The sequence below is a fragment of the Pelophylax lessonae genome (assembly GCF_965119305.1).
Source record: "Pelophylax lessonae genome assembly, chromosome: 13".
Taxonomy (NCBI): domain Eukaryota; kingdom Metazoa; phylum Chordata; class Amphibia; order Anura; family Ranidae; genus Pelophylax; species Pelophylax lessonae.
Genome location: NC_138780.1, coordinates 50,495,125 through 50,520,466, shown reverse-complemented (window position 1 = coordinate 50,520,466; position 25,342 = coordinate 50,495,125). Strand labels below are relative to the sequence as shown.

The window sequence follows — 25,342 nt, the reverse complement described above, 5'->3', positions numbered from 1 at the left end:
GACCTCATCTAAAGTCTTCCTTTTCCCTCTCACTTCTGTTAGTTTGGAATGTACAGTACAAAGTATTTGTGCTCATGTGTACTGCTCTGTGCACACTACAAATCCCATGATTCATAGTCCCTAGTCCATCTTGGAAGGGAGCAAAAGAGTACTCACATTCCAACTTACAGTGGGACCATAGAGAACAAACAGAGCAACCTTCTAACAGAAAGTCAGATCACAGCAGCCTTAAAAAAAAAAAAAAAAAAAGAAAGGAATTTGCAAATTTGGAGGAGAAAATACTTGAATACAGCCTATGCTTATCAGTAATGCTGGTGCTCCCCATTCGCTGTAGAAAGAGCCCATTACAGGTTTCTGAAACATTCAGTAGTGATGCAAGCTATGCAAGTGGCAGACCCAAGCTCAGTCAGCTGGACCATGGAAAAGAACAACGAGGAACCGGAGCATCAGATGCCATTACTAAATACGGAAGAGGTGGCTCAGAAAAAAAACTTTTTTTAGGTGTAGGCTCTACTGAATACATACATTTCTTTAACTGGTGTATTTTAGATCTGCCTCTGCTCTCAAGGCTTTTCATTCCTTCAAACTATAGGTGTGCACGGGGGGGGGGGGGGGGAACACACCCTACTAACAATGTGCATTCCCCCTACTTCCTGGGCTTCTCTCCCCCCTTGTTAACTGCCCCCCCCCCCCCCCGCAGTGCTGCTGGCTTCTTTCCTCTCCTCCGGTTGCTGCAGGAAATATTTCAGGATGGAGAGCAGGGGAAGGGGTTAGTAAATAGTTTATTTTCTAAAAGAACACAGTAAACACACTCACTCACTGTGTACATTCATAACTGAAGCATAGTAAACTGTGTATACTATGCTTCAGTTTGTGAATGAACAGGAATCCACTCAGCACAGCACTTCCAATTCATTCACTGCCCCAGGCAGCTGAGGCTGCAGAGAAAGGCATGTGTGTTTGAACTTTTGGGTGCACACCCTAATGCAGTAGGTGCTGCGATACACGGCGGACCGGCGTGTGACGTCATCTCATGACGCCACTACGCCGACGTTCCGCTCTCCATTCACAGTGTATTTCAGGCGGCCGTTGGGTCGGTTTGCCCTTCCGGTCTGCCGTCTTGGCAGTAGCCATCAGAATGCACTGGCGTGACGCTGGGACCACAGTGCCAGGCCGTGATCTGCGTGCACGGGACACATGTTTACAGTTTGGGCTATATTTTCAGTATGTTTTCCCTGGTTTCTACTCCTTTGGTTTCTCATTTTACTTGTCACTTTTGTCCACTGGTTCTTTTTCTTTTCATACCCATTTTTTGCCTCTGCACACTATTACACCCCTCTCAGGGGTCTTTGTATACAATGCTATTTCATCACATGGTTGACTTTTGATACTATGGGTAGGCAGTTTCTCACATCTTATACTCCATGACTTTTTCACCCCACTGTGGATGACTCCCACTTCCTTTTGGCATTTTCTATACTCCTATTTTGGCAGCAGCACCATGACATCCCTACTATAGAAATATGTATGTACTTCGGATTTATATATTTAATACATATATATTTTTTACATTTTGACAGATATCCCCTGCCCTGCTGCCATAAGCATTATCTTTACACCATGTACTCTAGCCCACACTCTTCATGTGTGTGTGTATTTGGCCCTTCTTGCCCGCCCTGTGGACCCTCAGCTCCCGTGGGAGGCTATCCGAGCCATGTCCTACTCCCCAAGCCAGCAATTACCTGCAGAGCAACGAAGTTTGGGGATTTGAGGTTTATATTTCCTCTCTCCCCCTCCCTTCCAGTTTTTATTCGTCCTCATTTGCCATTTTCTTACACATACTCTTTTACATATATAGATCAGACATCTACTCCTGATGAAGTGGCATACTCAGTCCACGAAACGCGTCGAGTTATTATGATGATGCCATCCATTACCTCAATACTGTTGACCATTGCAGTTTATTGATGTTTATGAATATACCTCTGTATGGAAAATTTGCTATGTTGATTTTATGAATACTGGAATTGGGACATTCTATCCCTTTTTACTTCGTTGATGTCAATATATACACTATCATTGTGTTATGTTTATTATTTGTATGTATGTATCAATACATGAGACATCTTTTTTCCTGCTATCCTGGTCAGGTCTCTCACTCAAAGTCCCAAACTTCTTTTATGGCTAATGCAGTAGGCTGTGCACACCTATGCTTCAAACCCTTCTCTCTGTTGGATTTTTAGGTTATTTTACCACATGCAAAAGGTGGAGTGTTTACTCACTATATCAGAAAGAAAATAACTTCATGGAGTAAACATGAGGGAATGTTATGCAGAGCCAATTCACTAGTGGGCTTTCCTGGAAAACTAGGAAACCAATGGGTGATCAAGCTTTTCATATCCTACACATAAATGTATTTGGAAAATAATACTATACTTCAAGAATAAAGTTACATTAACAGTGGCACTTAAATGGTACTTACAATGAAGGATCCTGGACTAAATCCTTGAGATTTATGCCACTCCGATCTTCTGCAAGATTCCGAAAACAGCTGTCACTTACTGCAGAAAACAAAACACCAGAAAAATGGCCAGTTAGAGGATTATTATGATTGCACAACTCAGATAAAGATGACTGTGAAATAAGTTTTTCATTTACAGAGGATAAATCCTATCATTTTGCTGCTTTTTTTTTTTAAGTTAAAAGAGTAAAAGATCTTTAAATGGTCAATGTCTTTATATTTTAAAAGCTTTTTGAACATGAATAACTTGTAATTAATGGTACACAGTGCTCATCATATTTTCTTAATACATTTCTTGCATATTTTCTTAATACATAAGCAAGCTCTGCTTCCTGCTTGGAAGTGCTACACAATTGCTGTGCTTTACTGTTTCTCACAACAAAAGCCTATAGGTAGGCACTTTCTATGCTATCTTTCTGCAGCAGTAATTGGAAAAAAAAAAGTACTTCCAGTGTGACCCTAGAGACCTACCTTTAGAACTTATTCTAAACATCTCTAAATTTAATACATTGACAGATTTATGGAAAAGCAAACATGTAAAAATGTGAATCATTAAAAAATTACTCTAAGTTCCTGGTGCCCAACCTGCGGCTTGGGATCCAGATAGAGCCCTTTGGCACTTTTTGTGCAGCCTCTGCAGATACTAATCTGTGTTCCCTATTATAGTGGTGATTTCTAGCAGGCTCGTGTAATATGTCCCCAGTCTTCAACAACTCCTAGCATGTACACAATCCTTGACCATCTCTGGTTTCAGGTCGGCAGGCTCCGACCATCTCTGGTCTCACGGCGCCAGGCTCCGACCATCTCTGGTCTCAAGGCGCCAGGCTCCGACCATCTCTGGTCTCAAGGCGCCAGGCTCCGACCATCTCTGGTCTCACGGCGCCAGGCTCCGACCATCTCTGGCCTCACGGCGCCAGGCTCCGACCATCTCTGGTCTCACGGCGCCAGGCTCCGACCATCTCTGGTCTCACGGCGCCAGGCTCCGACCATATCTGGTCTCACGGCGCCAGGCTCAGTCCATCTATAGTCTCACGGCGCCAGGCTCCGACCATCTCTGGTCTCACGGCGCCAGGCTCCGACCATCTCTGGTCTCACGGCGCCAGGCTCCGACCATCTCTGGTCTCACGGCGCCAGGCTCCGACCATCTCTGGTCTCACGGCGCCAGGCTCCGACCATCTCTGGTCTCACGGCGCCAGGCTCCGACCATCTCTGGTCTCACGGCGCCAGGCTCCGACCATCTCTGGTCTCACGGCGCCAGGCTCCGACCATCTCTGGTTTCAGGGCGCTAGACTCCGACCATCCCTGGTTTTACGGCGCCAGGCTCCGACCATCCCTGGTTTCTCTGCGCCAGGCTCTGACCAACTCTGGTTTCAGGTTGGCAGGCTCTGACCATCTCTTGCAATATGTCCGCAGTCTCAGACAATCTCTTTTATCATGCCTGCAGTCTCTGACCATCTTCTGCATTATGTCCACAGTGTCTGACCATCTCTTGTATCATGTCCATAGTCTTTTACTATATCCTGTTGTGTGCGTCTGCTGTCCCTGATAGTGAATATACTCTGATATTTATGCGCCACCTTTTGGAAACACCAGGGGCTGCACTTGAGGCCCACTACATGAAGAAGGTTGATCACCACTGCACTAAGTTGACCACTGCTGCTCTAAGTTAACCACCTCCCGCCCGGCCACAATATATAAACGGCCAGACGGGAGCCTCCCTTGTTTCTGGATAATGTACGTGTACATCCTCCTGTTGTGGGTGCCAGGGAGTGACTCCCAGGCCGTTGTGATTGGCCCTGTACCATGTGATTGTTGGGACCATTTACTGGGTTGCAACCTGTCAAGTCTCCCCTCTGACAGCGATCGTCCAGTTAAACAATTCAATACCAACTAAAACTACCGTATTTGCTTACTGAAAGGACATTGTACTTCCACTTGAAATTGGAAAACCCTGTTAACATCACATACAACCACTGTCCCCATGACAGTGAAGGCAAATCTTTAACAGAGCACAGATAGCAGTTTAACACAAGAAGGGCTCTAATCCTTCCTCATTTAATGCAAAATAAAAAAGAAAAAAAAATAGATTTTGGCTGTACATTTAGGGCTCTTTCACACGGCCGCTCCGTATGTCCGCATATCATACCATCCGTTTGCGGATGATATGCGGACATAATGTAAGTCTATGGGCATTGCGGATGTCAGCGGATGACACCGCTGACATCCGATTTTCCTTCCTTTCCGCTTTTTTAACGGAGGAAAAATAGGGTTCTGTTCCGTTCCAAAAAACGGAACAGAACTGAAAGGAGGAAAATCGGATGTCAGCGGATGGTATTCCGCTGACATCCGCAATGCCATAGACTTACATTATGTCCGCAAATCCGCAAAAAAATAGGATGATTTGCGAACACACGGAGCGACCGTGTGAAAGAGCCCTTAATACTTTACTAAACCTAAATGTTATTATAATACATTTCCACATAGCAGCTGTAAATCCAATATATAGCCTCAACCACTGAAAGATTTACCCCCTTGACCAGGGCATTTTTTGCAATACAGCACTGCGTTACTTTAACTAACAATTGTGCGGTAAAGATAAAATGTAGGTCCTTTTATCCCCAGCTTTCTTTTGGTGGTATTCGATCACGTCTGCGTTTTTTTTTTTTTTTTTGTACTATAAACAAAAAAAGGCCGAAAACTTTGAAAAAAAATTTAAAAAAAAGGTAATGTTTTTTTTTTACTGTTTAAGAACATATCCAATTAAAAAAAAAAATAATAAAAATTTATTTCTTACAGCAGGACTGTGATACTGCATTGGACAAATCTGAACATTTGACACTTTTTAGGGAACCAGTAACACTAATACAGTGATTAGTGCTAAATAAAATGCAGTTACTCTACTAATTACAATGACTGAGAAAGGGTTAACATCAGGGGAGATTAAAGGGGTTAACTATGTTCCTAGCAAGTGTTTTTCTACAGTGTAGGAGGTGCTTTTATTAGGGTAAGGCATGGATCCATGTCCCTGCTTTGTGGGAACACAGGATCCATGCCTTCTGTACTATCAGAACCGCAATCTGCATTGTTTACGTCTTTCTGCCTGTGTAAGGAACGATTGGCGGGTGTTGGCGCACATAGAGTCCATGGTACCTGCAGATCGACTCCCGCTGTGCATAATCACAGCGGGAGCGAGCTGCCAGCGGCGCGTATTTGTGCCCGCTGTCTGGAAGTGCAGAGTCACATATATCCGTGATCGCGTGCGGACCCGCCGCCCTGTAGCAGTAAAACTGATAAGGCGCAGTCAGCAAGTGATAATCTGTGCACTAGAGTTTACAAGTTGTGGACCTGGAGTGTAAATAGTCTGCCCCCAAAAAGGTTTAACCTAACATCTTTGGTGTAGCCCCTGCCATGCCTGCTCTAGCGGATCTAGCTCCTGCAACCTGTCCTGGATCATGATCTGTGCAGTAGAGGCTCCTGCCTGGTTGAAGGGCATGAGTAGATCAAAGGCATGTCCTCTGACACAAACTAAGTTCTAAATCTACATACTGTACAAAAATACTAAAAAGGACTTTTCAGGTACTTTTGCATCAAATGTACTGCACAACTATAAGGATATGAATGTAGGTTACTTGCTAGGGGGAGAACCTCTGCGGGAATCAAGGATGGAAAAGGATAAGGGGGTCCTAGAAGATCAAGATAGCATGCAATGCCAAGCTGCAGTAAGCTAGGTTACATTATTAACATGCAATTCAAAAAGTATTTACTCAAGAGAGAAGACTAGAATTCTTCCACTTTACAAAACCCTGGCTAGTCCACATCTTGAGTATGCTGTCCAGTTCTGGTCACCGATCTTTAAGCCTAGTACACATGAGCCAAATGGCCAGTTCAATAGAAATCGGCCAGCATTTGGTCCGTGTGTACTGCAGCTTTTCGGACGACTTCTGTCAATGAGGCATGACCAAAAAAGGTCTGCCGATCGACTCCCGATCAGTGCTGAAAATGCTGAGAATGGTGACAGGAGTGTTCTGGCTGGGGGGCGCCCCCCCTGGCAGAACACAATAGCACAGCAGGTTAGATTCCTGTACTAGCATTGGATAGATGGCACAGCGGCCCCTCCTGGGCTGTCTTTTTTTTTTTTGTTCAGCTATTCTGGATTGAAAGAAGAAAAAAAAAAACAACTACTAGCATGTACTAGGTTTTAGGAAGGATATACTTGAACTGGAGAGAATTCAGAGAAGGGCAACAAAGCTAATAGGAAGGCAGGAGGACTTCAGTTATGATGGACTACAAACATTAAATGTATTCTCCCTGGAGAAGAGGCACTTAAAGAGGTTGTAAACCCATACATAATTTATTTTTTTTTGTAACCTGAAAGAGAAACACAATGAGCTACTTACCTTAGAACGAGCCCCCGCCGTGCCGCCCGCTTACCTGTATGACGGGCGACATATCCAGTCGCCCGTCTTCCGGGATCGCGGCATCCGGCCATCTGATTGGCCGGAGCTGCGGAGACGTCGCTCCCGCGCGGGAGCCGACGGTCACGGCACGGGGCTCTGAAGGAACGGCACGAGCAGTGACGTCACTGGCTGCATGTAAGGTAAATATCTCCTAAACCGTACAAGTTTAGGAGATATTTACAGTACCTATAGGTAAGCCTTATCATAGGCTTACCTATAGGTAAAAGTGTCAGAGGAGGGTTTACTTCCTCTTTAAGAGGGGATATGATCATAATAAACAAACTCTTTTTTATGATGATGAAGTGGAATTTCATCCATAGGAGAAAGTTCAGTTTTTTCGCCTCCTTCCCCTCAGAAGGCTGCAAAGACCATTCACAAAGCGCAGTGCAGCTTGCACATGCGCAGCGGGAAGTCGGTTTCCCTTTGTAAACATCCCAGTGCCGGGATCCCGAATACTGGTGAAGAAGCGGCCCGGTTGATGACAGCACTAAATCCCTGGACAGGTAAGCAATCTTTTATTAAAAGGCAGCATCTACAGTATTGTTTTGTATTAATAGTTTGATCGCTTGATCTTTTCAAACCCATATCCCTTCCACAAACAAAAACAAAATGCACTTCTTGAGATCATAGGAGATATGAAAGGATTGCCTTCCCCTGAAAGGTGTGCGCCATGATAAATATATACTTTAGGTTACAGTAGAACTGGAAGTAGACCCTTAGCAGATGGCAAGTAGGTGGATTCAGTGTGCTGTATACAATGCTGCTGAGGTGAAACAGCTGGACCCAATTCCCCTGGGCTCAATCTGTCCTACCCTAAAAAACAAGCAGTGCTAATTTTCTATTAACCATTTGCCGACCGGCCACCACAGTTTTATTGTGGCAGGCTGGCTTGGCTGCGCAAGACAACGTAGGGGTATGCCAGTCGCAGGAGTGGTGCTGGGGGGTGCTCCTGCCCCCACTAGGCAGCGGGAGAGGGTGATTGCCGCTTGGCACCTGCGATGGCTCCCCGCTGAGAGAGGACGACGGTCAGCTGTTGTAAACACAACTGGCCATTGTTCTCTCTGAAATGGTCACAGAGCGCCTGTGATCGTTCTATATAGGATCACAGGTCTCTATGATCATTTCGCAGGTCCCTCCACCCAAAGTTAGAAAACACCCCCCTAGGCTCACAATTAACCCTTTGATCACCCCTAGGTTAACCCCTTTCCAGCCAGTGTCATTATTACAACAACCATGCATATTTTTTAGCACCGATTACTGTAGTAATGTCACTGGTCCCCCCAAAATCACAGATCGTCGCCATTACTAGTAAAAAAAAAAAAATGACAAATCTTTCCCCTAGTTTGTAGTCGCGATAACTTTTTCCTGCAAACCAATCAAAATATGCTTATTGCAATTTTTTTTTACCAAAAATATGTAGAGTACAAATTAGCCTACAAGGATGAAATTTTTTGATTTTTTAATTTTTTTTTGGGGGGGGGGTGTTATATAGCAGAATGTGAAAAAATGTTTTGTTTTTTTAGTTTTTTTTCAGAATTGGTGCTTTTTTTTTTTTTTTTGTTTATAGCACAAAAAAAGAAAAGGACATTAATTTTATTTCAGTACAGCGTCGCACGACCACGCAATTTTCTGTTAAAATAACGCAATGCCGAATCGCAAAAAATGGCCTGGTCATTAACCTCCCGAGTGTGGCTAGGGGTGAAATTTCAGTGCCATTAGCGATAACCCCGAGCCACACTTGGGGTACTGCCAGGGAGCATGGATCCTGGAAAAGAGGTTACTTACCTTGTCCCCGGGATCACGCAATGCATTCCGGCAGCATACGGCGGCCGGATCTTCCGCCTGATGCTGTGAGCCCCAGCTTCCGTTCCCTGCGAGCGTCACGTCGCGTCGCAGGGGGGTGGAACCGGTGGCAAATTCAAAAAGTAAAACACACAAACACACTGATATATTGTAATCCTACTGGATTACATTACTAAATAAAATACATTGGCATTAGTTTGCCACCCAGTGCCCTTGCCTGCAGTTGTACTGTACACATATATATATATATATATACACACACACACACACACACGTATCTATCTATTTATATACACACACACACACACATATATATATATATATACACATGCATACATACACAAACACACTTTAACTAATTTATAGTTATTTATTTATTATATTATAATTTATGATTTTGTGTTTCAAACTTTATCATAACCGAGATGTAATAAAGGAGAACGCACAGTAAAAAAAAAAAATCATATGTAATGTCATACCGCAAGTGAGGTTAAGGGTGCAAAATCCTTCCGATCCAGAAGTTAGCGATGGGTGCCTTTTTTTTTTCTTTTTCTGAAGACCGGTATATTTTTTTGAAAGGTGTTAGTTTTTTTTTCCCCAAGTAATGAAAAGGACTTAGGGCTCTTTCACACAAATGATCCAATCAGATCCGTCTGTTAGTTTTTTAGGCGGATCTGATCGGATCCTCCATGCATCCCTATGGGGCAGCGGATGTCAGCGGAGACATGTCCCATAGTAGTAGTAATGGTAACGTCATACTTAACGTGTCAAAAAAACAACGCACTTTCCTAATGATTCAAAGTAATATGATGAAATAACAGCATTATTATTATTATATAGGATTTATATAGCTCCGACCGTTTGCGCAGTGCTTTACAACTTGAGGGTAGACAGTACAAATACAAAACACCAATACAGTAGGAATCAGAGGGCCCTGCTCGTTAGTGCTTACAATCTAAGAGATAGATAACTACTTAATTACATTTATATTGGAGAGAAATACAGCTAGAAACAAATCTAGTTTCCCATTAGATGCATTATCATGCTTTGGACAGACATTTAAAACAACCTTTTACAACTGGATTTCATCTTGTTTTGGCATCCAAATGTCTACATGATATTATTGATTTTGCAAAGGTTAAGGTCTTAATTCCTGCAGGGAACACAACTTGCTGAGTTGTCATGCTCATATTTTCTCAGATAAAATAAATACATCACTGCTTGTTACATGTAGCCTGTTTAAAGGACCCTTTCACACAGACGGACCGTTCAGATCTGCCTGTCCATTTTTTTGGCGGATCTGAACGGATGCCTCATGCATCTCTATGGGGCATCGGATGTCAGCGGAAACATGTCCGCTGACATCCGATCCGATCCGTCAAATCTGGATGGATGGAAACCCTATTTTCCATCCATCCAGCGCAGAGAAAGAGCCTGCTCAGCGGGGTATCGGCGGATCGATCATCCTCTGACATAAACGGAGACCGCCGACGGACTCCCCTGTGTGAAAGGGGCCTAAAGGGTAACTCCACTTTCGTGGATAAAAAATAACAAATAAAAACAATTGCATAGCATATACAATTGCTCCACACAACATAGTGTAATTTATTGTGGTTAAAAAATACCTTTCCTTTTCAAACTGCAGCACTATTTTCTGTAAAATGAAGCAATATAGCAACCCCAAGCATTCTGTACACAGCTGGTATACAAAACAGTCATGAAGTGGAACGAAATTTATTGGATATTTCAAACTTTGTTAACAAATAAAAAACTGAAAAATTGGGCATGCAAAATTATTCAGCCCGTTTACTTTCAGTGCAGCAAACTCTCTCCAGAAGTTCAGTGAGGATCTCTGAATGATCCAATGTTGACCTAAATGACTAATGATGATAAATAGAATCCACCTGTGTGTAATCAAGTCTCTGTATAAATGCACCTGCACTGTGATAGTCTCAGAGGTCCGTTTAAAGCGCAGAGAGCATCATGAAGAACAAGGAACACACCAGCCAGGTCAGAGATACTGTTGTGGAGAAGTTTAAAGCCGGATTTGGATACAAAAAGATTTCCCAAGCTTAAACATCCCAAGGAGCACTGTGCAAGCGATAATATTGAAATGGAAGTGGAGTATCAGATCACTGCAAATCTACGAAGACCTGGCCGCCCCTCTAAACTTTCAGCTCATACAAGGAGAAGACTGATCAGAGATGCAGCCAAGAGGCCCATGATCACTTTGGATGAACTGCAGAGATCTACAGCTGAGGTGGGAGACTCTGTCCATAGGACAACAATCAGTCGTATACTGCACAAATCTGGCCTTTATGGAAGAGTGGCAAGAAGAAAGCCATTTCTTAAAGATATCCATAAAAAGTGTCGTTTAAAGTTTGCCACAAGCCAACCGGGAGACACACCAAACATGTGGAAGAAGGTGCTCTGGTCAGATGAAACCAAAATCAAACTTTTTGGCAACAATGCAAAACGTAATGTTTGGCGTGAAAGCAACACAGCTCATCACCCTGAACACACCATCCCCACTGTCAAACATGGTGGTGGCAGCATTATGGTTTGGGCCTGATTTTCTTCAGCAGGGACAGGGAAGATGGTTAAAATTGATGGGAAGATGGATGGAGCCAAATACAGGACCATTCTGGAAGAAAACCTGATGGAGTCTGCAAAAGACCTGAGACTCGGACTGAGATTTGTCTTCCAACAAGACAATGATCCAAAACGTAAAGCAAAATCTACAATGGAATGGTTCACAAATAAACATATCCAGATGCTAGAATGGCCAAGTCAAAGTCCAGACCTGAATCCAATCGAGAATCTGTGGAAAGAACTGAAAACTGCAGTTCACAAACGCTCTCCATTCAACCTCACTGAGCTTGAGCTGTTTTGCAAGGAGGAATGGGCAAAAATTTCAGTCTCTCTATGTGCAAAACTGATAGAGACATACCCCAAGCGACTTACAGCTGTAATCGCAGCAAAAGGTGGCGCTACAAAGTATTAACTTAAGGGGGCTGAATAATTTTGCACGCCTAATTTTTCAGTTTTTTATTTGTTAAAATAGTTTGAAATATCCAATAAATTTCGTTCCACTTCATGATTGTGTCCCACTTGTTGATTCTTCTCAAAAAATTACAGTTTTATATCTTTATGTTTAAAGCCTGAAATGTGGCAAAAGGTCGCAAAGTTCAAGGGGGCCGAATACTTTCGCAAGGCACTGTAGTGCCTGGGGGGTTTCCTTAATGTGCCTGTAAAGTGGTGTATCCAAAGCATGTATAAAACATGCTACAGCAAAAATGAAATTTCTAAAGAAAAAAGAAAAACTAGTCAAATCCCATTTAAAATGACTTGTGGTTACAATTGCTGGCATCCAGGTATTGAAACAAGAAAGAAAGAAAAAAAAAAAAAAAAAAAAAAGTCCTTCAGGTCTGGTATGGATTTTAAGGGAAAACTCAGTAAAAGTAAAAAAAAAAAAAAAAAGTTACAGTAAAAACATTTTAAAAACAAAAACAAAAAAAAAAAACAAAAAAAAAAAATGATATAGGGTCCCCCTCAAAATCCATACCAGACCCTTAACCCAGCATGCAGCCTGGCAGGTCAGAAAAGGGAAGGGGGGTGGGAAGACCTGAACCATACCAGGCCACTTGTCCTCAACATGGGGGGCGGGGGGTGGGTGCTTTGGGGCAGGGGGCAAGACTTCTGATGTCACGTGACCAGGTGGCCCCCGCCCCTTGACTATATAAGAAATGTCAAAGCACAGATTGCAGGAGGCCTCCCAGGAGGCGAGAGCGTTTTTCATTTTTTTCGGGTCAGCAGGTGACGTGATTGACGATGCAGTTACATCGAGGGACACTATTTTTTTATTTTTAAATAAAGGATTTGTCAAAAACTGTCTCCTCTGGTTACTACTTTTGTATTTTTTTTGTCGGTGAATGGGTAGGGGTACTATGTACCCAATGCCCATTCACATAAGGGGGCAGGGATCTGGGGGCTCCCTTTTAAAGGGGGCTTTCAGATTCCGATAAGCCCCCTGCCCACAGACCCCGACAAACCCAGCCCAGGGTTGTCAGAAAGAGGCCCTAGTCTCAAACAACATGGGGACAAGGTGCTTTGTGGTGGGGAGGAGGCAGAGCCCCCCTTGCCCCAAAGCACCCACCCCCCCCATGTTGAGGGCATGTGGCCTGGTATAGTTCAGGAGGGGGGGCCGCTTGCTAGCCCCCCCCCCACCCTTTCCTGACCTGCCAGGCTGCATGCCCAGATAAGGGTCTGATATGGATTTGGGGGGGGGGGGACCCCACGCCACTTTTTTTTTTTTTTTTTTTACAGGCACTCTTTTTTTTGTTTTTAATTCAGCTTTCAGCAGGGAAACCCATTGACAGCTGATGCATCATCAGTTATTAAGGATGCCGCAGCAGGCTTCCCGGCCCCACTCCTTCACGACCAACTTATACTGCGCCCTGATTGGTTCCTAATGAACCAGCTATAATTTGCTTATATGGGCTCCCTCCCTCCCAGAATTTATCCGCCAGCGCCGTTAGCATTAGATTTTTTATGTTGTTTGAAATAAATCTAATAGTGTATAGCCAGCCTTACTCTCAGTTGGTACTGCCTGAAGAAGAGGTCAGTGTACTTCTGATCTTGCACAATCTGTTTAGTTAGCCAAGAAATGGTATGACCCTTAATCCAAACTTTTCCATTTTTTGAGTATACAAAAATCCACATCATACAGGGAAACCGCAAGCCATGCTGAACTGCCAATTAAGCGGTCTAACATTTATCTCTGTTAAAGTTTATGGACAAAAACAAAAAACTTGTAATACCACCTAAATTCACATAGCTTCACAGTGATATAATTAGTAACAGTCAAATGCATGTAATCACAAGGTTTATCATTGAAGTGAAGCCAAATTAAATCAAAACGAGAGCTCAACCTGAAGACTGAACAATTTAAATTAGCTAGAACCACCGGAGTTCTTAATTAAACAAATAGAATATGCAAGGGGATTAATGTCAGAGGGGAAAAGAAAATATCAGCTATAGATAAGAGCAAAACCAAAGTCTTGCAATAAAGAACTGCTCTGAGCTGGAGGGGTTTTTTTTTTTTGCAGAAAAGACATGCAAATCTCTTTTGCCAAACATCATTTTCCCCTGGCTTCTAGTAGTTCTAGCCACGCAGTGTACATTTCCGGTTCATTCCGGACATCTGTAAGATGGTAGAAAAGTAGGTGCCAGACGTGATGTAGGTCATGCACATGCGCAACAATTCGTATTATCACCACTGTGTCAATTTCCCTATATGTTTTCTTTTTAGATTTATTTACATCTACTCCTGATGAAGTGGCGATTTGAGCCACGAAACGCATTGAGGTTATGATGTTTTAAATTCTACTACTACTCCACTACACTTGGATTTTCAGTCTATGATGCTGCGTATACTCACTTATATTTTATCATATATGGAATTCCGCTTAGCGGATTTTGATACAATTATGGCACTTTTCCACTGCAAGTACCGGCTAGTACCGGCTCGGCCCTGCTTGGCCCTGCTTGGCCCGGTTTGCTTTTCCACTGCGGTACCGCATGGTATAGTGTCGGAACGGTTCGGTACGGTACGGTATAGGTTTGCTTTTCCACTAAAGTAGTACTAAAGTTAAGTGGGTGGGATAACAACGGGGTGGGTGCGATTCTCTGACCAATCAGTGGCTAGTAGTGACTGCATGCAAAGGATTGTGGGATATGGTACCAGTTTGGTACCTGTTGGAACCACAATCGAGTAGGTACTGTTTTTTCAGAGCCGTACCGTACCGTTCGGTTTCATGCAGTGGAAAAGCAAACCTATACCGTACCGTACCGAACCGTTCCAACCCTATACCATGCGGTACCGCAGTGGAGAAGCACAAAAGCGTGCCGAGCCGGTACGGTTCTATGCAGTGGAAAAGCGCCATTGGACTGGGGGACCACTAATTAGTTCTCTCAACATGTCGACTTTTTGTAACATTGTATGTCATATTCAAACTGTATGTATCAATAAACATGTTATTTGTTTTCACGTCTCTCACTCAAAGTCCCAAACTCCCCCTCTCTATCTATTGAACCAGGATGGAGACGCATGGCACTCCTACCATGCACCTCATTTAAAGTCCCAAACTTCCCCCCTCATACAATGCGCAAGAATTATATCAGCAGTAGCCACCAATGGCCAAAGAGGTGCAATGCAAACATGAAAGCAGTAGTAGAAGAGACAGAGTGGCAACTTGAGCTTAGACATAGAATTGCTGGAGGAGGGCGCTGTGTGAGGTAAGTGTGGCAGATATTACCTCCTCCAAGAGATACAGTGGAGGAGTGAGCGTAGCCACCCAGGGACAGGAAAACTGTTATTCACAGGAAAACCTAGTGAAGATCATAAAAAACACCTCATCAAACAATGATTAAGCTGCAAAATATTAAATGTTTGTTTTTGGGTTTAGAAAAAACCCTTTCTGTGCACATCTGTCATAAATACAAAGCAGACGCCCTCATAAAGTTAAGTTAGGAGCTCCAAGAATCCCTTAATTCTGTGAGATTAAATATGAAAATATTGACTTGGAACAGAAAGTAGTGAAATTTCCCCTTACTAGTGGTTACTGAATGAGTCCATCATGTTTTAGGATCTATAGTAAAGTACTATATAAAGATCTATCTACTGTATATAAATAAAGAGCTAAAACAAAGTCGGGGGGGGGGGGGCATTTACAGGTAAAAAAAAAAAAATATATATATATATATATATATAGTGATTCTGGCTGCTGTACTGTCTGATGTGTTGTTTCTTGATGTCAATTTCTTCAATAAAAATGACAAAGTAGAAAAAAAATATTAGTGGCATCATATTCTTATAATGGTGTCCATTACTATGTGGCTGCTGTCACCACATGGTCACAATAACTAACAAAATGGCCAGGAAAACACAAGAAAACTTGAAAAATATCCTAGTAAAAGAGTATTTCAAAACATAGGAAGAAAAAAATATTCACTTTGACATGGTCAAAATTCACTTGCCATCAACTTGTGAAATGTTCACCTAATCTTAATACTACTTTGTCAATGACCACTCTGAACTCCATTTCTTCATACCCTCATGTATACTCAGCTTCCTAACCAATATTTAGCTCATTCTGTCTGCTCACTCACCCAGTATATTCAAACATCCTTTCTGCTGAATACTTTGCAATCGTTCTCCTCAGTTTTTACCCACTCTGGCCAAGTCACCTTCTCTATATTTTGTCCAACCTTTGGAACACGGTCCATCTTTGAAGGAAGGAAATAGCCCTGGGACTTTAAATGAGGAGGGCATAATTGGCCAATGATAAATTTTATTGAGAGTAAAAAATCATCATAAAATGCATATACATATGCATATACCCTCTATGGGACTTATGGGGCTGTACTATAATAATCCATATATCAATTTGGTAAATGAATAATTGCATTATACAAAATAATGATAGTACATGTAATAGAAATGCATATTAAAAACAAAATGGTTGTGGCAATAAAAACACATACAGTACAGTATACAAGCACATCGCTTCTGGTCCCAGGACGAACATTGACACAACATAACGGGTCATTGCGAGTGTGAATCAGATCCACTGGTTCCATCCTTTTTGGTGTGGGCATTGGCCGACCTTGTGTGGCAGGACCTGTATGTTCTCCAGCCCCCCATGGGCAACAGTCTCCTCGGCTCTCATGGGGAGCACAAGCCTAGTGATAATCACATTTTCTAACTGGTTGTGGGTCTGTATTTGGCATACAGTCCAATAGAATACTTTTCAACCGCTATGCCCTTGAAGATAGAATCATCGAAACAGGTTGGGTTCTTCCCACCCCGTACCCTTAAGGGTTGGGTTCCATTTGGTTGAGTTCTTTTGTGAATACAGTAAACCCCCGCTCCATCGCGGTTCAGTTTTTGCGGTCCCGGTATATTGCGTTTTTTTTTGTAATGTTATTTTACTATATAAATCATTACAAATGAAATATTTTTGTGTTTTCTATAGATCTTGCTATGTCTCTCAGTATCTTTTATGTGTTTAAATTAGTTTCTATTGTTTTTAAAAAAGTGTTTAAAGACCTTAAAATGCTTTTACACGTACAGTGACAGTAAAAAAAACATGCCTACAATGCATTTTAATAGGGTTTTTCTATTTCGCGGATTTTCACTTTTTCGAGGCTGGGTCTGGAACGTAACCCCCGCAATGGAGGGGGGTTTACTGTACTGTACTGTACGTGTTTTAATTGCCACAACCATTTTGTTTTTAGTATGCATTTCTATTACTTGTACTATCATTATTTTGTATAATAAAATTGTTCATTTACCAACTTGATATATGGATTATATTATAGTAGAGCCCTATAAATTCCCATATAGGGTAATTTCTTCTCTTTCTCTTCAATCATTATCGGGATGTAGGCTCAGCAGTTTTAGGTTCACACCTCTGGCTTTTTTCCATTGTTAAAAACAGAATGCATATCTATAGGGATGTCTCTCCTTGTTCCTAATCCTGGTCTGGAAATGTGCTTCCTATGCTGTAGCTAAATGCATAGAGTCCGATTTTTTTTCTATAGCAGTTTGTGATCCCTAGTGGCCAAGTGAATCTAGCAGAACACATAAATAATCATGTTTAATGCAAGAAACTGAGGACATTGAAGTCCGACAGATAAAAAGAAGAGGTAAATGGTTACATCAGCAAAGTTGCTAGTATTCCTAGATATATAAAGGAGCTAATGTGTTATCATTTAGAATATGCTTTTACAATGGAACTTTTTTCATTTTGAATAGAATAAGTAATGAAGAGGGGAGATTTCCTTTCCCTTCCTAGCTCATGGCCAAAACAGGAAGTGAGAGGAAATCCCTCGAGGGAATCCCCAGTTGTCACTAGGGTCATCAGAACTAGTCTTCCCGCTATTCCTGTTCTGTTGACTTCCCAAAATTTGGGATTATTTTACACTTTTATTCTCCATAAAAACTGTAAACAGGATAAAGAGTGTTATCCTTTCTTAGAGGGGCACAGACAGCAATTAAAACCTAACAGGTCTTCTAATCACTTTCCACAAAAAAATAAAAAAATTACTTTAGGTATTATTGAATTTCCCTGGTAAAAAAAAAAAAAAATTACTCAACATAAAACTTGCATTGCAAGACCTTTTTTTATTTGTTCTTTCTAATATAACATCCCAAGCACAGCCCTCTTCAGCACACACAGAATAAGTTGCATCAACTACTATAAAAGAACAAATAGATTCCAAATATATCACAGTAATAAAAAGAATTACTATGGAAAAAGAAAATCTTTGTATCTTAGCAACTCTAATGATGTGCGGAGTTATTTAATTGTGTCATAACGCCTACTCAACACAATGCAACTACAGCAGAGCTAGCCGTCCAGTTATCACTCCTTTAAAAAAAATAAAGGCTAGTTTTTGTTTTTCATTTCCTCTAATTTCCTCTTCCTATTAATTTCAATTTAATGTGATGGCCTGTTCCATTTGTTTCTTCTTTAAACTTTAAAACAGAGACGTCACCTACACACAACAGCAAAATAAACCCCCATCTGAGCATTCATTATGGCTGCAGAAAGTGAGGAGCTTAAAGCGGAGTTCCACCCAGGATTTGTTTTTTTTTTTTTTAATACCCCCGGGACAGTCAGGGCTAGTGCATTCCACAATGGCTAGCCTCTGATCTGTCCCGGGTTGCACTTACCTGCAAGACGAAATACTTACCTTGCAAACGTCTTGTCCAGCGCTGCCATCTCAGATGTGGGCAGCTTGAAGCCAGCGCGTCCTCTTCGGCGTCTTCTTCCGCCTTCTGTGGTCCCACGATGCTCTGCGCCGGCCCCGACGTCACTTCCGGGTCGCGCGCGTCACCCCTCCACAGCTTCTGGGCATGCCCAGAAGCTGTTTAGAAGGGGATGACGCGCGCGACCCGGAACTGACGTCGGGGCCGGTGCAGGCGCAATGATTCCTGGGAGCTATGACGTCCAGCTCCCAGGAATCATTGCAGAGCCAGGAAGTGACGACGGCCCGTGGCCGAGGAAGGAGGAAGAAGGAAGTAAGGTAAGTATATTTTCTTCGCTACGAGGTAAGTAAAAAAAAAATAAATATGCGATTATCCATTTCTTTTTCAGGTGACCCGGAGCGAGAAGATGGAGGTAAGTATAAAAATAGGGTGGAACTCCACTTTAAGTGATAACCTTTATTGATTAAAATGAAACCAAAAAAATATTCAAGCATGTACACTACTATGTTGACCTTGTACTGCTCTTAACACAGTACATATATATAAAAAAAAAAAGCAGATCACCTGTAGTATTTAGGTGTTTTCCCGAATACCGCATGCGATCCTGAAAATGTCAATTCCCCATTGCCTTATGCGGTATTTACCGCATAAAGCAAAAATGTAAATTCAAAAAAGGAAAGAAAAAAAAAATGTAAGCAGGAAACTAGTGCTCCTGCCATGCGATATTTAGGGAACTGGCAGTCGCCGCGTTCTAACAACCGATGAGATTCCCCGCTGACAGGTTTATGTTAAAAAAAATAAATAAAAAATCACCGGCAATGAAAAATTAGGGAAAAAAAAACAAACAAAAACGGTGTAGGGCCCTCCAATCTATGCCAGGCCCTTCAGGTCTGGTATGGATTTTGAGGGGAACCAGCACACTAAAATTTAAAACAAAATGGCGAGTGTGCACCCCCCCCCATACCAGGCCACATGCCCTTAACATGGGGGGGGGGGTGCTTTGGGAAAGAGTTTACTCTGCCCCTCCAAAGCACCTTGTCCCCATATTGATGAGGACAAGGGCCGCCTCCGCACAAACCTGGCAAGTGGTTGTGGGGGTGTGTGGTCAGGGGGCTTATCGGAATCTGGAAGCACCCTTTAACTAGGGGGCCCTCAGATTCCACCACTCCCACGTGAATAAGTATGGGGTAAGCGCCCACTGCTAAATAAATTAAGGGGCGGTGCCACCGGTGAAGTCGGGGGCATGTTAGGTCGGTGACATCATCTGGTGGCAGCACCCCTTTGTTTATATAGCGATGGGAGGCGGCGAAGTCTTCATTAGAAGTGAAGCTTCTTTTTTTCCCCGGGTTGGTGATGGACATTTGTTTTTATTTTTTTTAATAAAAGGACTTGTCTCCTGTGTTATTTTACACTACACTTTTTTTCAGTATATATATATATATATATATATATATATATATATATATATATATATATATATATATATATACACACACACAGCATCTCACAAAAGTGAGTACACCCCTCACATTTTTGTAAATATTTTATTATATCTTTTCATGTGACAACACAAGAAATGACACTTTGCTACAATGTAAAGTAGTGTGTACAGCTTGTATAACAGTGTAAATTTGCTGTCCCCTCAAAATAACTCAACACAGCCATTAATGTCTAGACCGCTGGCAACAAAAGTGAGTACACCCCTAACTGAAAATGTCCAAATTGGGCCCAATTAACCATTTTCCTTCCCAAGTGTCATGTGACTCGTTAGTGTTACAAGGTCTCAGGTGTGACTAGGGAACCGGTGTGTTAAATTTGGTGTTATTGCTCTCACAATCTCATACTGGTCACTAGAAGTTCAACATGACACCTCATGGCAAAGAACTCTCTGAGGATCTGAAAAAAAAATATTTTTGCTCTACATAAAGATGGCCTAGGCCAGTGATGGCGAACCTTGGCAGCCCAGATGTTTTGGAACTACATTCCCCATGATGCTCACCTACACTGCAAAGTGCAGGAGCATCATGGGAAATGTAGTTCCAAAACATCTGGGGTGCCAAGGTTTGCCATCACTGGCCTAGGCTATAAGAGGTTTGTCAAGACCCTAAAACTGAGCTGCAGCACCGTGGCCAAGACCATACAGGGGTTTAATAGGACAGGTTCCACTCAGAACAGGCCTGGCCATGGTCGACCAAAGAAGTTGAGTGCACAAGCTCCGCATCATATCCAGAGGTTGCCTTTGGGAAATAGACATATGAGTGCTGCCAGCTTTTCTGCAGATGTTGAAGGGGTGAGGGGTCAGCCTGTCAGTGTTCAGACAACACGCCGCCCACTGCATCAAATTGGTCTGCATGGCTGTCCTCCCAGAAGTAAGCCTCTTCTAAAGATGATACACAAGAAAGCTCGCAGTTTGCTGAAGACAAGCAGACTAGGGACATGGATTACTGGAACCATGTCCTGTGGTCTGATGAGACCAAGATAAACTTATTTGGTTCAGATGGTGTCAAGCGTGTGTGGCAGCAACCAGGTGAGGAGTACAAAGACAAGTGTGTCTTGCCTACAGTCAAGCATGGTGGTGGAAGTGTCATGGCCTGGGACTGCATGAGTGCTACAGTTCATGGAGGGAACTATGAATGTCAACTTGTACTGTGACATACTAAAGCAGAGCATGATCCCCTCCCTTCGGAGACTGGGCCGCAGAGCAGTATTGCAACATGATAACGACCCCAAACACACCTCCAAGATGACCACTGTCTTGCTAAAGAAGCTGAGGGTAAAGATAATGGACAAGCCAAGCATGTCTCCAAACCTAAACCCTATTAAGCATCTGTGGGGCATCCTCAAATGGAGGAGGAGGAGGAGGAGGTGGAGCGCAAGGTCTCCAACATCCACCAGCTCTGTGATGTCGTCATGGAGGAGTGGAAGAGGACTCCAGTGGCAACCTGTGAAGCTCTGGTGAACTCTATGCCCAAGAGGGTTAAGGCAGTGCTGGAAAATAATGGAGGCCACACAAAATATTGACACTTTGGGCTCAATTTGGACATTGTCACTTAGGGGTGTACACACTTTTGTTTCCAGCGGTTTAGACATTAATGGCTGTGTGTTCAGTTATTTTGAGGGGACAGCAAATTTACACTGTTATATAAGCTGTACACTCACTACTTTACATTGTAGCAAAGTGTCATTTCTTCAGTATTGTCACATAAAAAGATATAATAAAATATTTACAAAAACGTGAGTGGTGTACTCATGTTTGTGAAATACTGTGTGTGTGTGTATATATATATATATATATATATATATATATATATATATATATATATCAAAGTCTGTAAACAATATTACTTTTACACAGACCAAATAATAAATAAGTAATAATATACACTGGCTTAGAGCCGGTTCACATAGGAGCGACCAGACTTGCCGGGGCGACCTGTGAAGTCGCGGTGCGACCTCGGAGCGGCATGCACAGACTTCATATCATTGAACTCAATGCAGGTCGCCCCAAAGTAGTACAGGACCCTTTTTCTAAGTCGGAGCGACTTGTGTCCCTCCTATTGGAACGGGTCCTGTGCAGGTGACCAGGTCGCCTGACAAGTCTCCCCAGTGTGAACCGGCTCTTAGGTTGTTTTCACCAGAATACATTTTGGCCTAAATTTATGAAGAAAGCTTATTTATTTGCAAAGTTTTGTAACAAAAAATAAAGAGAAAAACTTTTTGAAAAGGTTTAATATTTTTGTTGTATATACATTACCAATAGAAAAAACCCAATGGTATCTAAATACCACTAAAAGAAACCTATCTAATTTGAGTAAAGTGTTGCATGACTGATTAAATGGGCTTTAAAGTGTGACAGTTGCGAAAGCTGAAAATTGGGCTGGGCAGGAGGGTGATGAAAGTGTCTAGTATTGAGGTGGTTTAATATGTAAGCTGTCAGAATAACTTAGATCCCTGCTTCAGGTATAAACCAGTATGTTTCTGAAAATGGTTCCACAACCTATACATTTATAATAGAGTTACAAAGAGGAGCAATAAACTATAAATAATTAAAACTTTACAACTGTAAAAGATTAGGCAATACAGATAAGGATCATCTTAGAAGTGTTATTGTGATAATTGACGCAAAGATAAGAAACCATGCACACATCTCACCACAAGTGAAATGTCAAACATTAATGAAATACCACCATTAAGGCCTCATGCACGCAGGGTGTTAGAAAAAATTAGCTCTGCGCCCCCTCCCCCCCAAAGCACCTTATCGAGATGTGGGGGCCCTCTTGTTAAAGGGGGCTTACAGATTCTAATAAGCCCACTGCCAGCAGACCCCCCTCAACCACCACCAAGGGTTGTCGGTAAGAGGCCCTTGCCCCCATCAACATGGAGACAAGACCCCCACCCCCAAAGAACCCCCCCTTCCCATGTTGATGTCGTGTGGCATGGTATGGTCCAAGAGGAGGGAGGGGCACTTTCTCTTCCCCCCTCCTTTCCTGACCTGCCGGGCTGCATGCTTGGATAAAGGTCTGATCTAGATTCTGGAGGGTACCCCACATCGTTTTTTTTTTTTTTTTTTTTTTTGCGTGGAGGTTACCCTCAAAATCCATACAAAACCAAAGGGCCTGGTATGGATCTTGGGGGAGCCCCTATGCCATTTTTTTTTATTTTGGCGTAGGGTTTACCTTCAAGATCCTCAGATCACAAACCGCACCACAAGTCGGATCATGATGATCTGACTGGGATGCGACTTCTATTCAAATCAATAGGCTGAAAGTTGTATCTCATAAGGAACTACTGATTTTGACATGTCAAAAAAAAAACGCTGCTTGATGCAGCTCGATACTGTATCCAGCTTAAAGTCCCATTTACCAGCGTCCTAAAAGCCTGTGTGTGCATGAGGCCATACAATAACATGGAGAGACATTTTTAAGCTGAAAATTAAAAAAAAAAAAGTCTCTCTGCTAATCTATCCCTATGCACGCACCTGACACAAATTCCCAGCTGCTTATCCACTTAATGACCAGCCACGTAGACCTTTGAGTGGTTATACCGGGATGATGCCTCTAGCTAGAGGCATCATCCCGGTACCGTTGTTTGAAGCCGACGGTCGGCTTTCCGTCGGTAACGATCGATGCGGCTCGGGAGCCGCTTAATCGTTACCCGGGGGGGCGGGAGGGGACGTCCCCCCCCTCCCGCCGCCTTCCGCGGCTTTGCTCGGGGCTCCCGTCCCACCAGCTGGATGGAGTCCCGATGAATGCCGGAAACGGCATCGATCGGGGCTCCGATGACGTAACCCGGAGGCGGCGTCCATGACGTCACATCCGGGTTACTGTGCTGCAAAAGGCGGCAGATTTGAAAAACGGCTGTATGCAAAAATGCCGTTTTCGGCGTTTTGCATACAGGGAAGTGTAGTGGAGGGGTCTAGGGTCTTTTAGACCCTCGATCCCTCCATAAAGTGTACCTGTCACTACATATTGGTGTCACAAGGGATGTTTACATTGCTTGTGACAGCAATAAAAGTGATCAGATTTTTTTTTTTAAAAAAAACCTGTAATAAAGTTTAAAAAAAAAAAGAAAAAATAAATAGGAAAAAAAAAAAAAAATTTAGCCGCCCCCGTCACCGTTAGCTCGCGCACAAAAAAAACGTATACGCAAGTCGAGCCGCAAATGAAATCGCTGTTCAAACCACACATGTGAGGTATCGCCGCGATCGCCAGAGCGTGCGCAATTATTTAAAAAAAAGAGCTACACTCTAACTCTAAACTGGTAACCGTTAAATAAATTTAAAGCGTCGCAGATTGAGATCTCTATTGACCGTAGTTTGTCGCCATCCCACGGGGGGGCGCAATTTTAAACCGTAACATGTTTGGTATCTATTTACTCGGCGTGACATCATCTTTCACAATATACAAAAAAAAATGGGCTAACTTTACTGTTTAGTATTTTTTAAATGCAGTGAAATGTGATTTTTCTAATTTTTTCCAAAAAAATGGCGTTTTAAAGACCACTGCGCAAATACCGCGTGACAAAAAATTTTGCAATGACCTACATTATATTCTCCAGAGTCTTTGCTAAAAAAATATATATAATGTTTGGGGGTTCTAAGTAGTTTTCTAGGAAAAAATACTGGTTTTAACTTGTGAACAAAAAGTGTCCGAAATAGGGCTGGGGGGTAAAGTGGTTATATATCCCAAGTCGAAGAACTTGTCAGAAGTTATCATGCTGATAACAGAGGAACAGAGCAGCAGAAAGACACAGGAGTTAGGGCTTTGGAGAGAGATACGTAAACACTACAGATATATGTGCCCAAATCAAATTTTATGAATGGGGTTTACATCCACTTTAAGAATGATGTTGGGCTAACTGGCATTGAGATGAAAAAAAAGTCAAATCAAATGTGTTACCTGAAATGTCAATACAACTTTAATCACATGCTTGGGGGAAGAGAGGGTAAAAAATTACTATTTATTATAAATAAAATCATAGTAGCACATAAAGTTAATGTTACTATTCCTTTCTGTGATTTGAAGTTCCTCATCGGTATTTTAATCTTAAGACCATTTATAGTGCCACCTCTGCTGCAGAAATTGGCCACTACAGGGACATCTAGTTTGTTGTTAGTTGTGAATCTATGAAGGTTCCTTAGTTGGCAGAGGGTTTCATCTGCCTTGCCAAAAGTGTCCCATAAGGAGTTCTGCACACCAGATGTGAGGATTTGCATCTAAAACACCCCAAGTTCTGTACTCTTTTTGTGATGCCAGTATTGGTACACTATTAGTGATGAGGATTAAT

The 25,342-nt window shown here is 42.5% G+C and overlaps 1 protein-coding gene across 20 annotated transcripts in view; it reads right to left on the bottom strand.

The window, feature by feature from the left end:
• The window catches only part of GPHN (gephyrin), an 868,578-nt gene that overhangs the window by 698,442 nt on the left and 144,794 nt on the right, over positions 1 to 25,342 (bottom strand). For all 20 annotated transcript variants that reach the window (XM_082242578.1, XM_082242574.1, XM_082242561.1 and 17 more), the window contains exon 2: positions 2,483 to 2,561. In XM_082242578.1, coding sequence (XP_082098704.1) covers positions 2,483 to 2,561 — 79 coding nt within the window. The remainder of the gene's footprint in view (positions 1 to 2,482; positions 2,562 to 25,342) is intronic.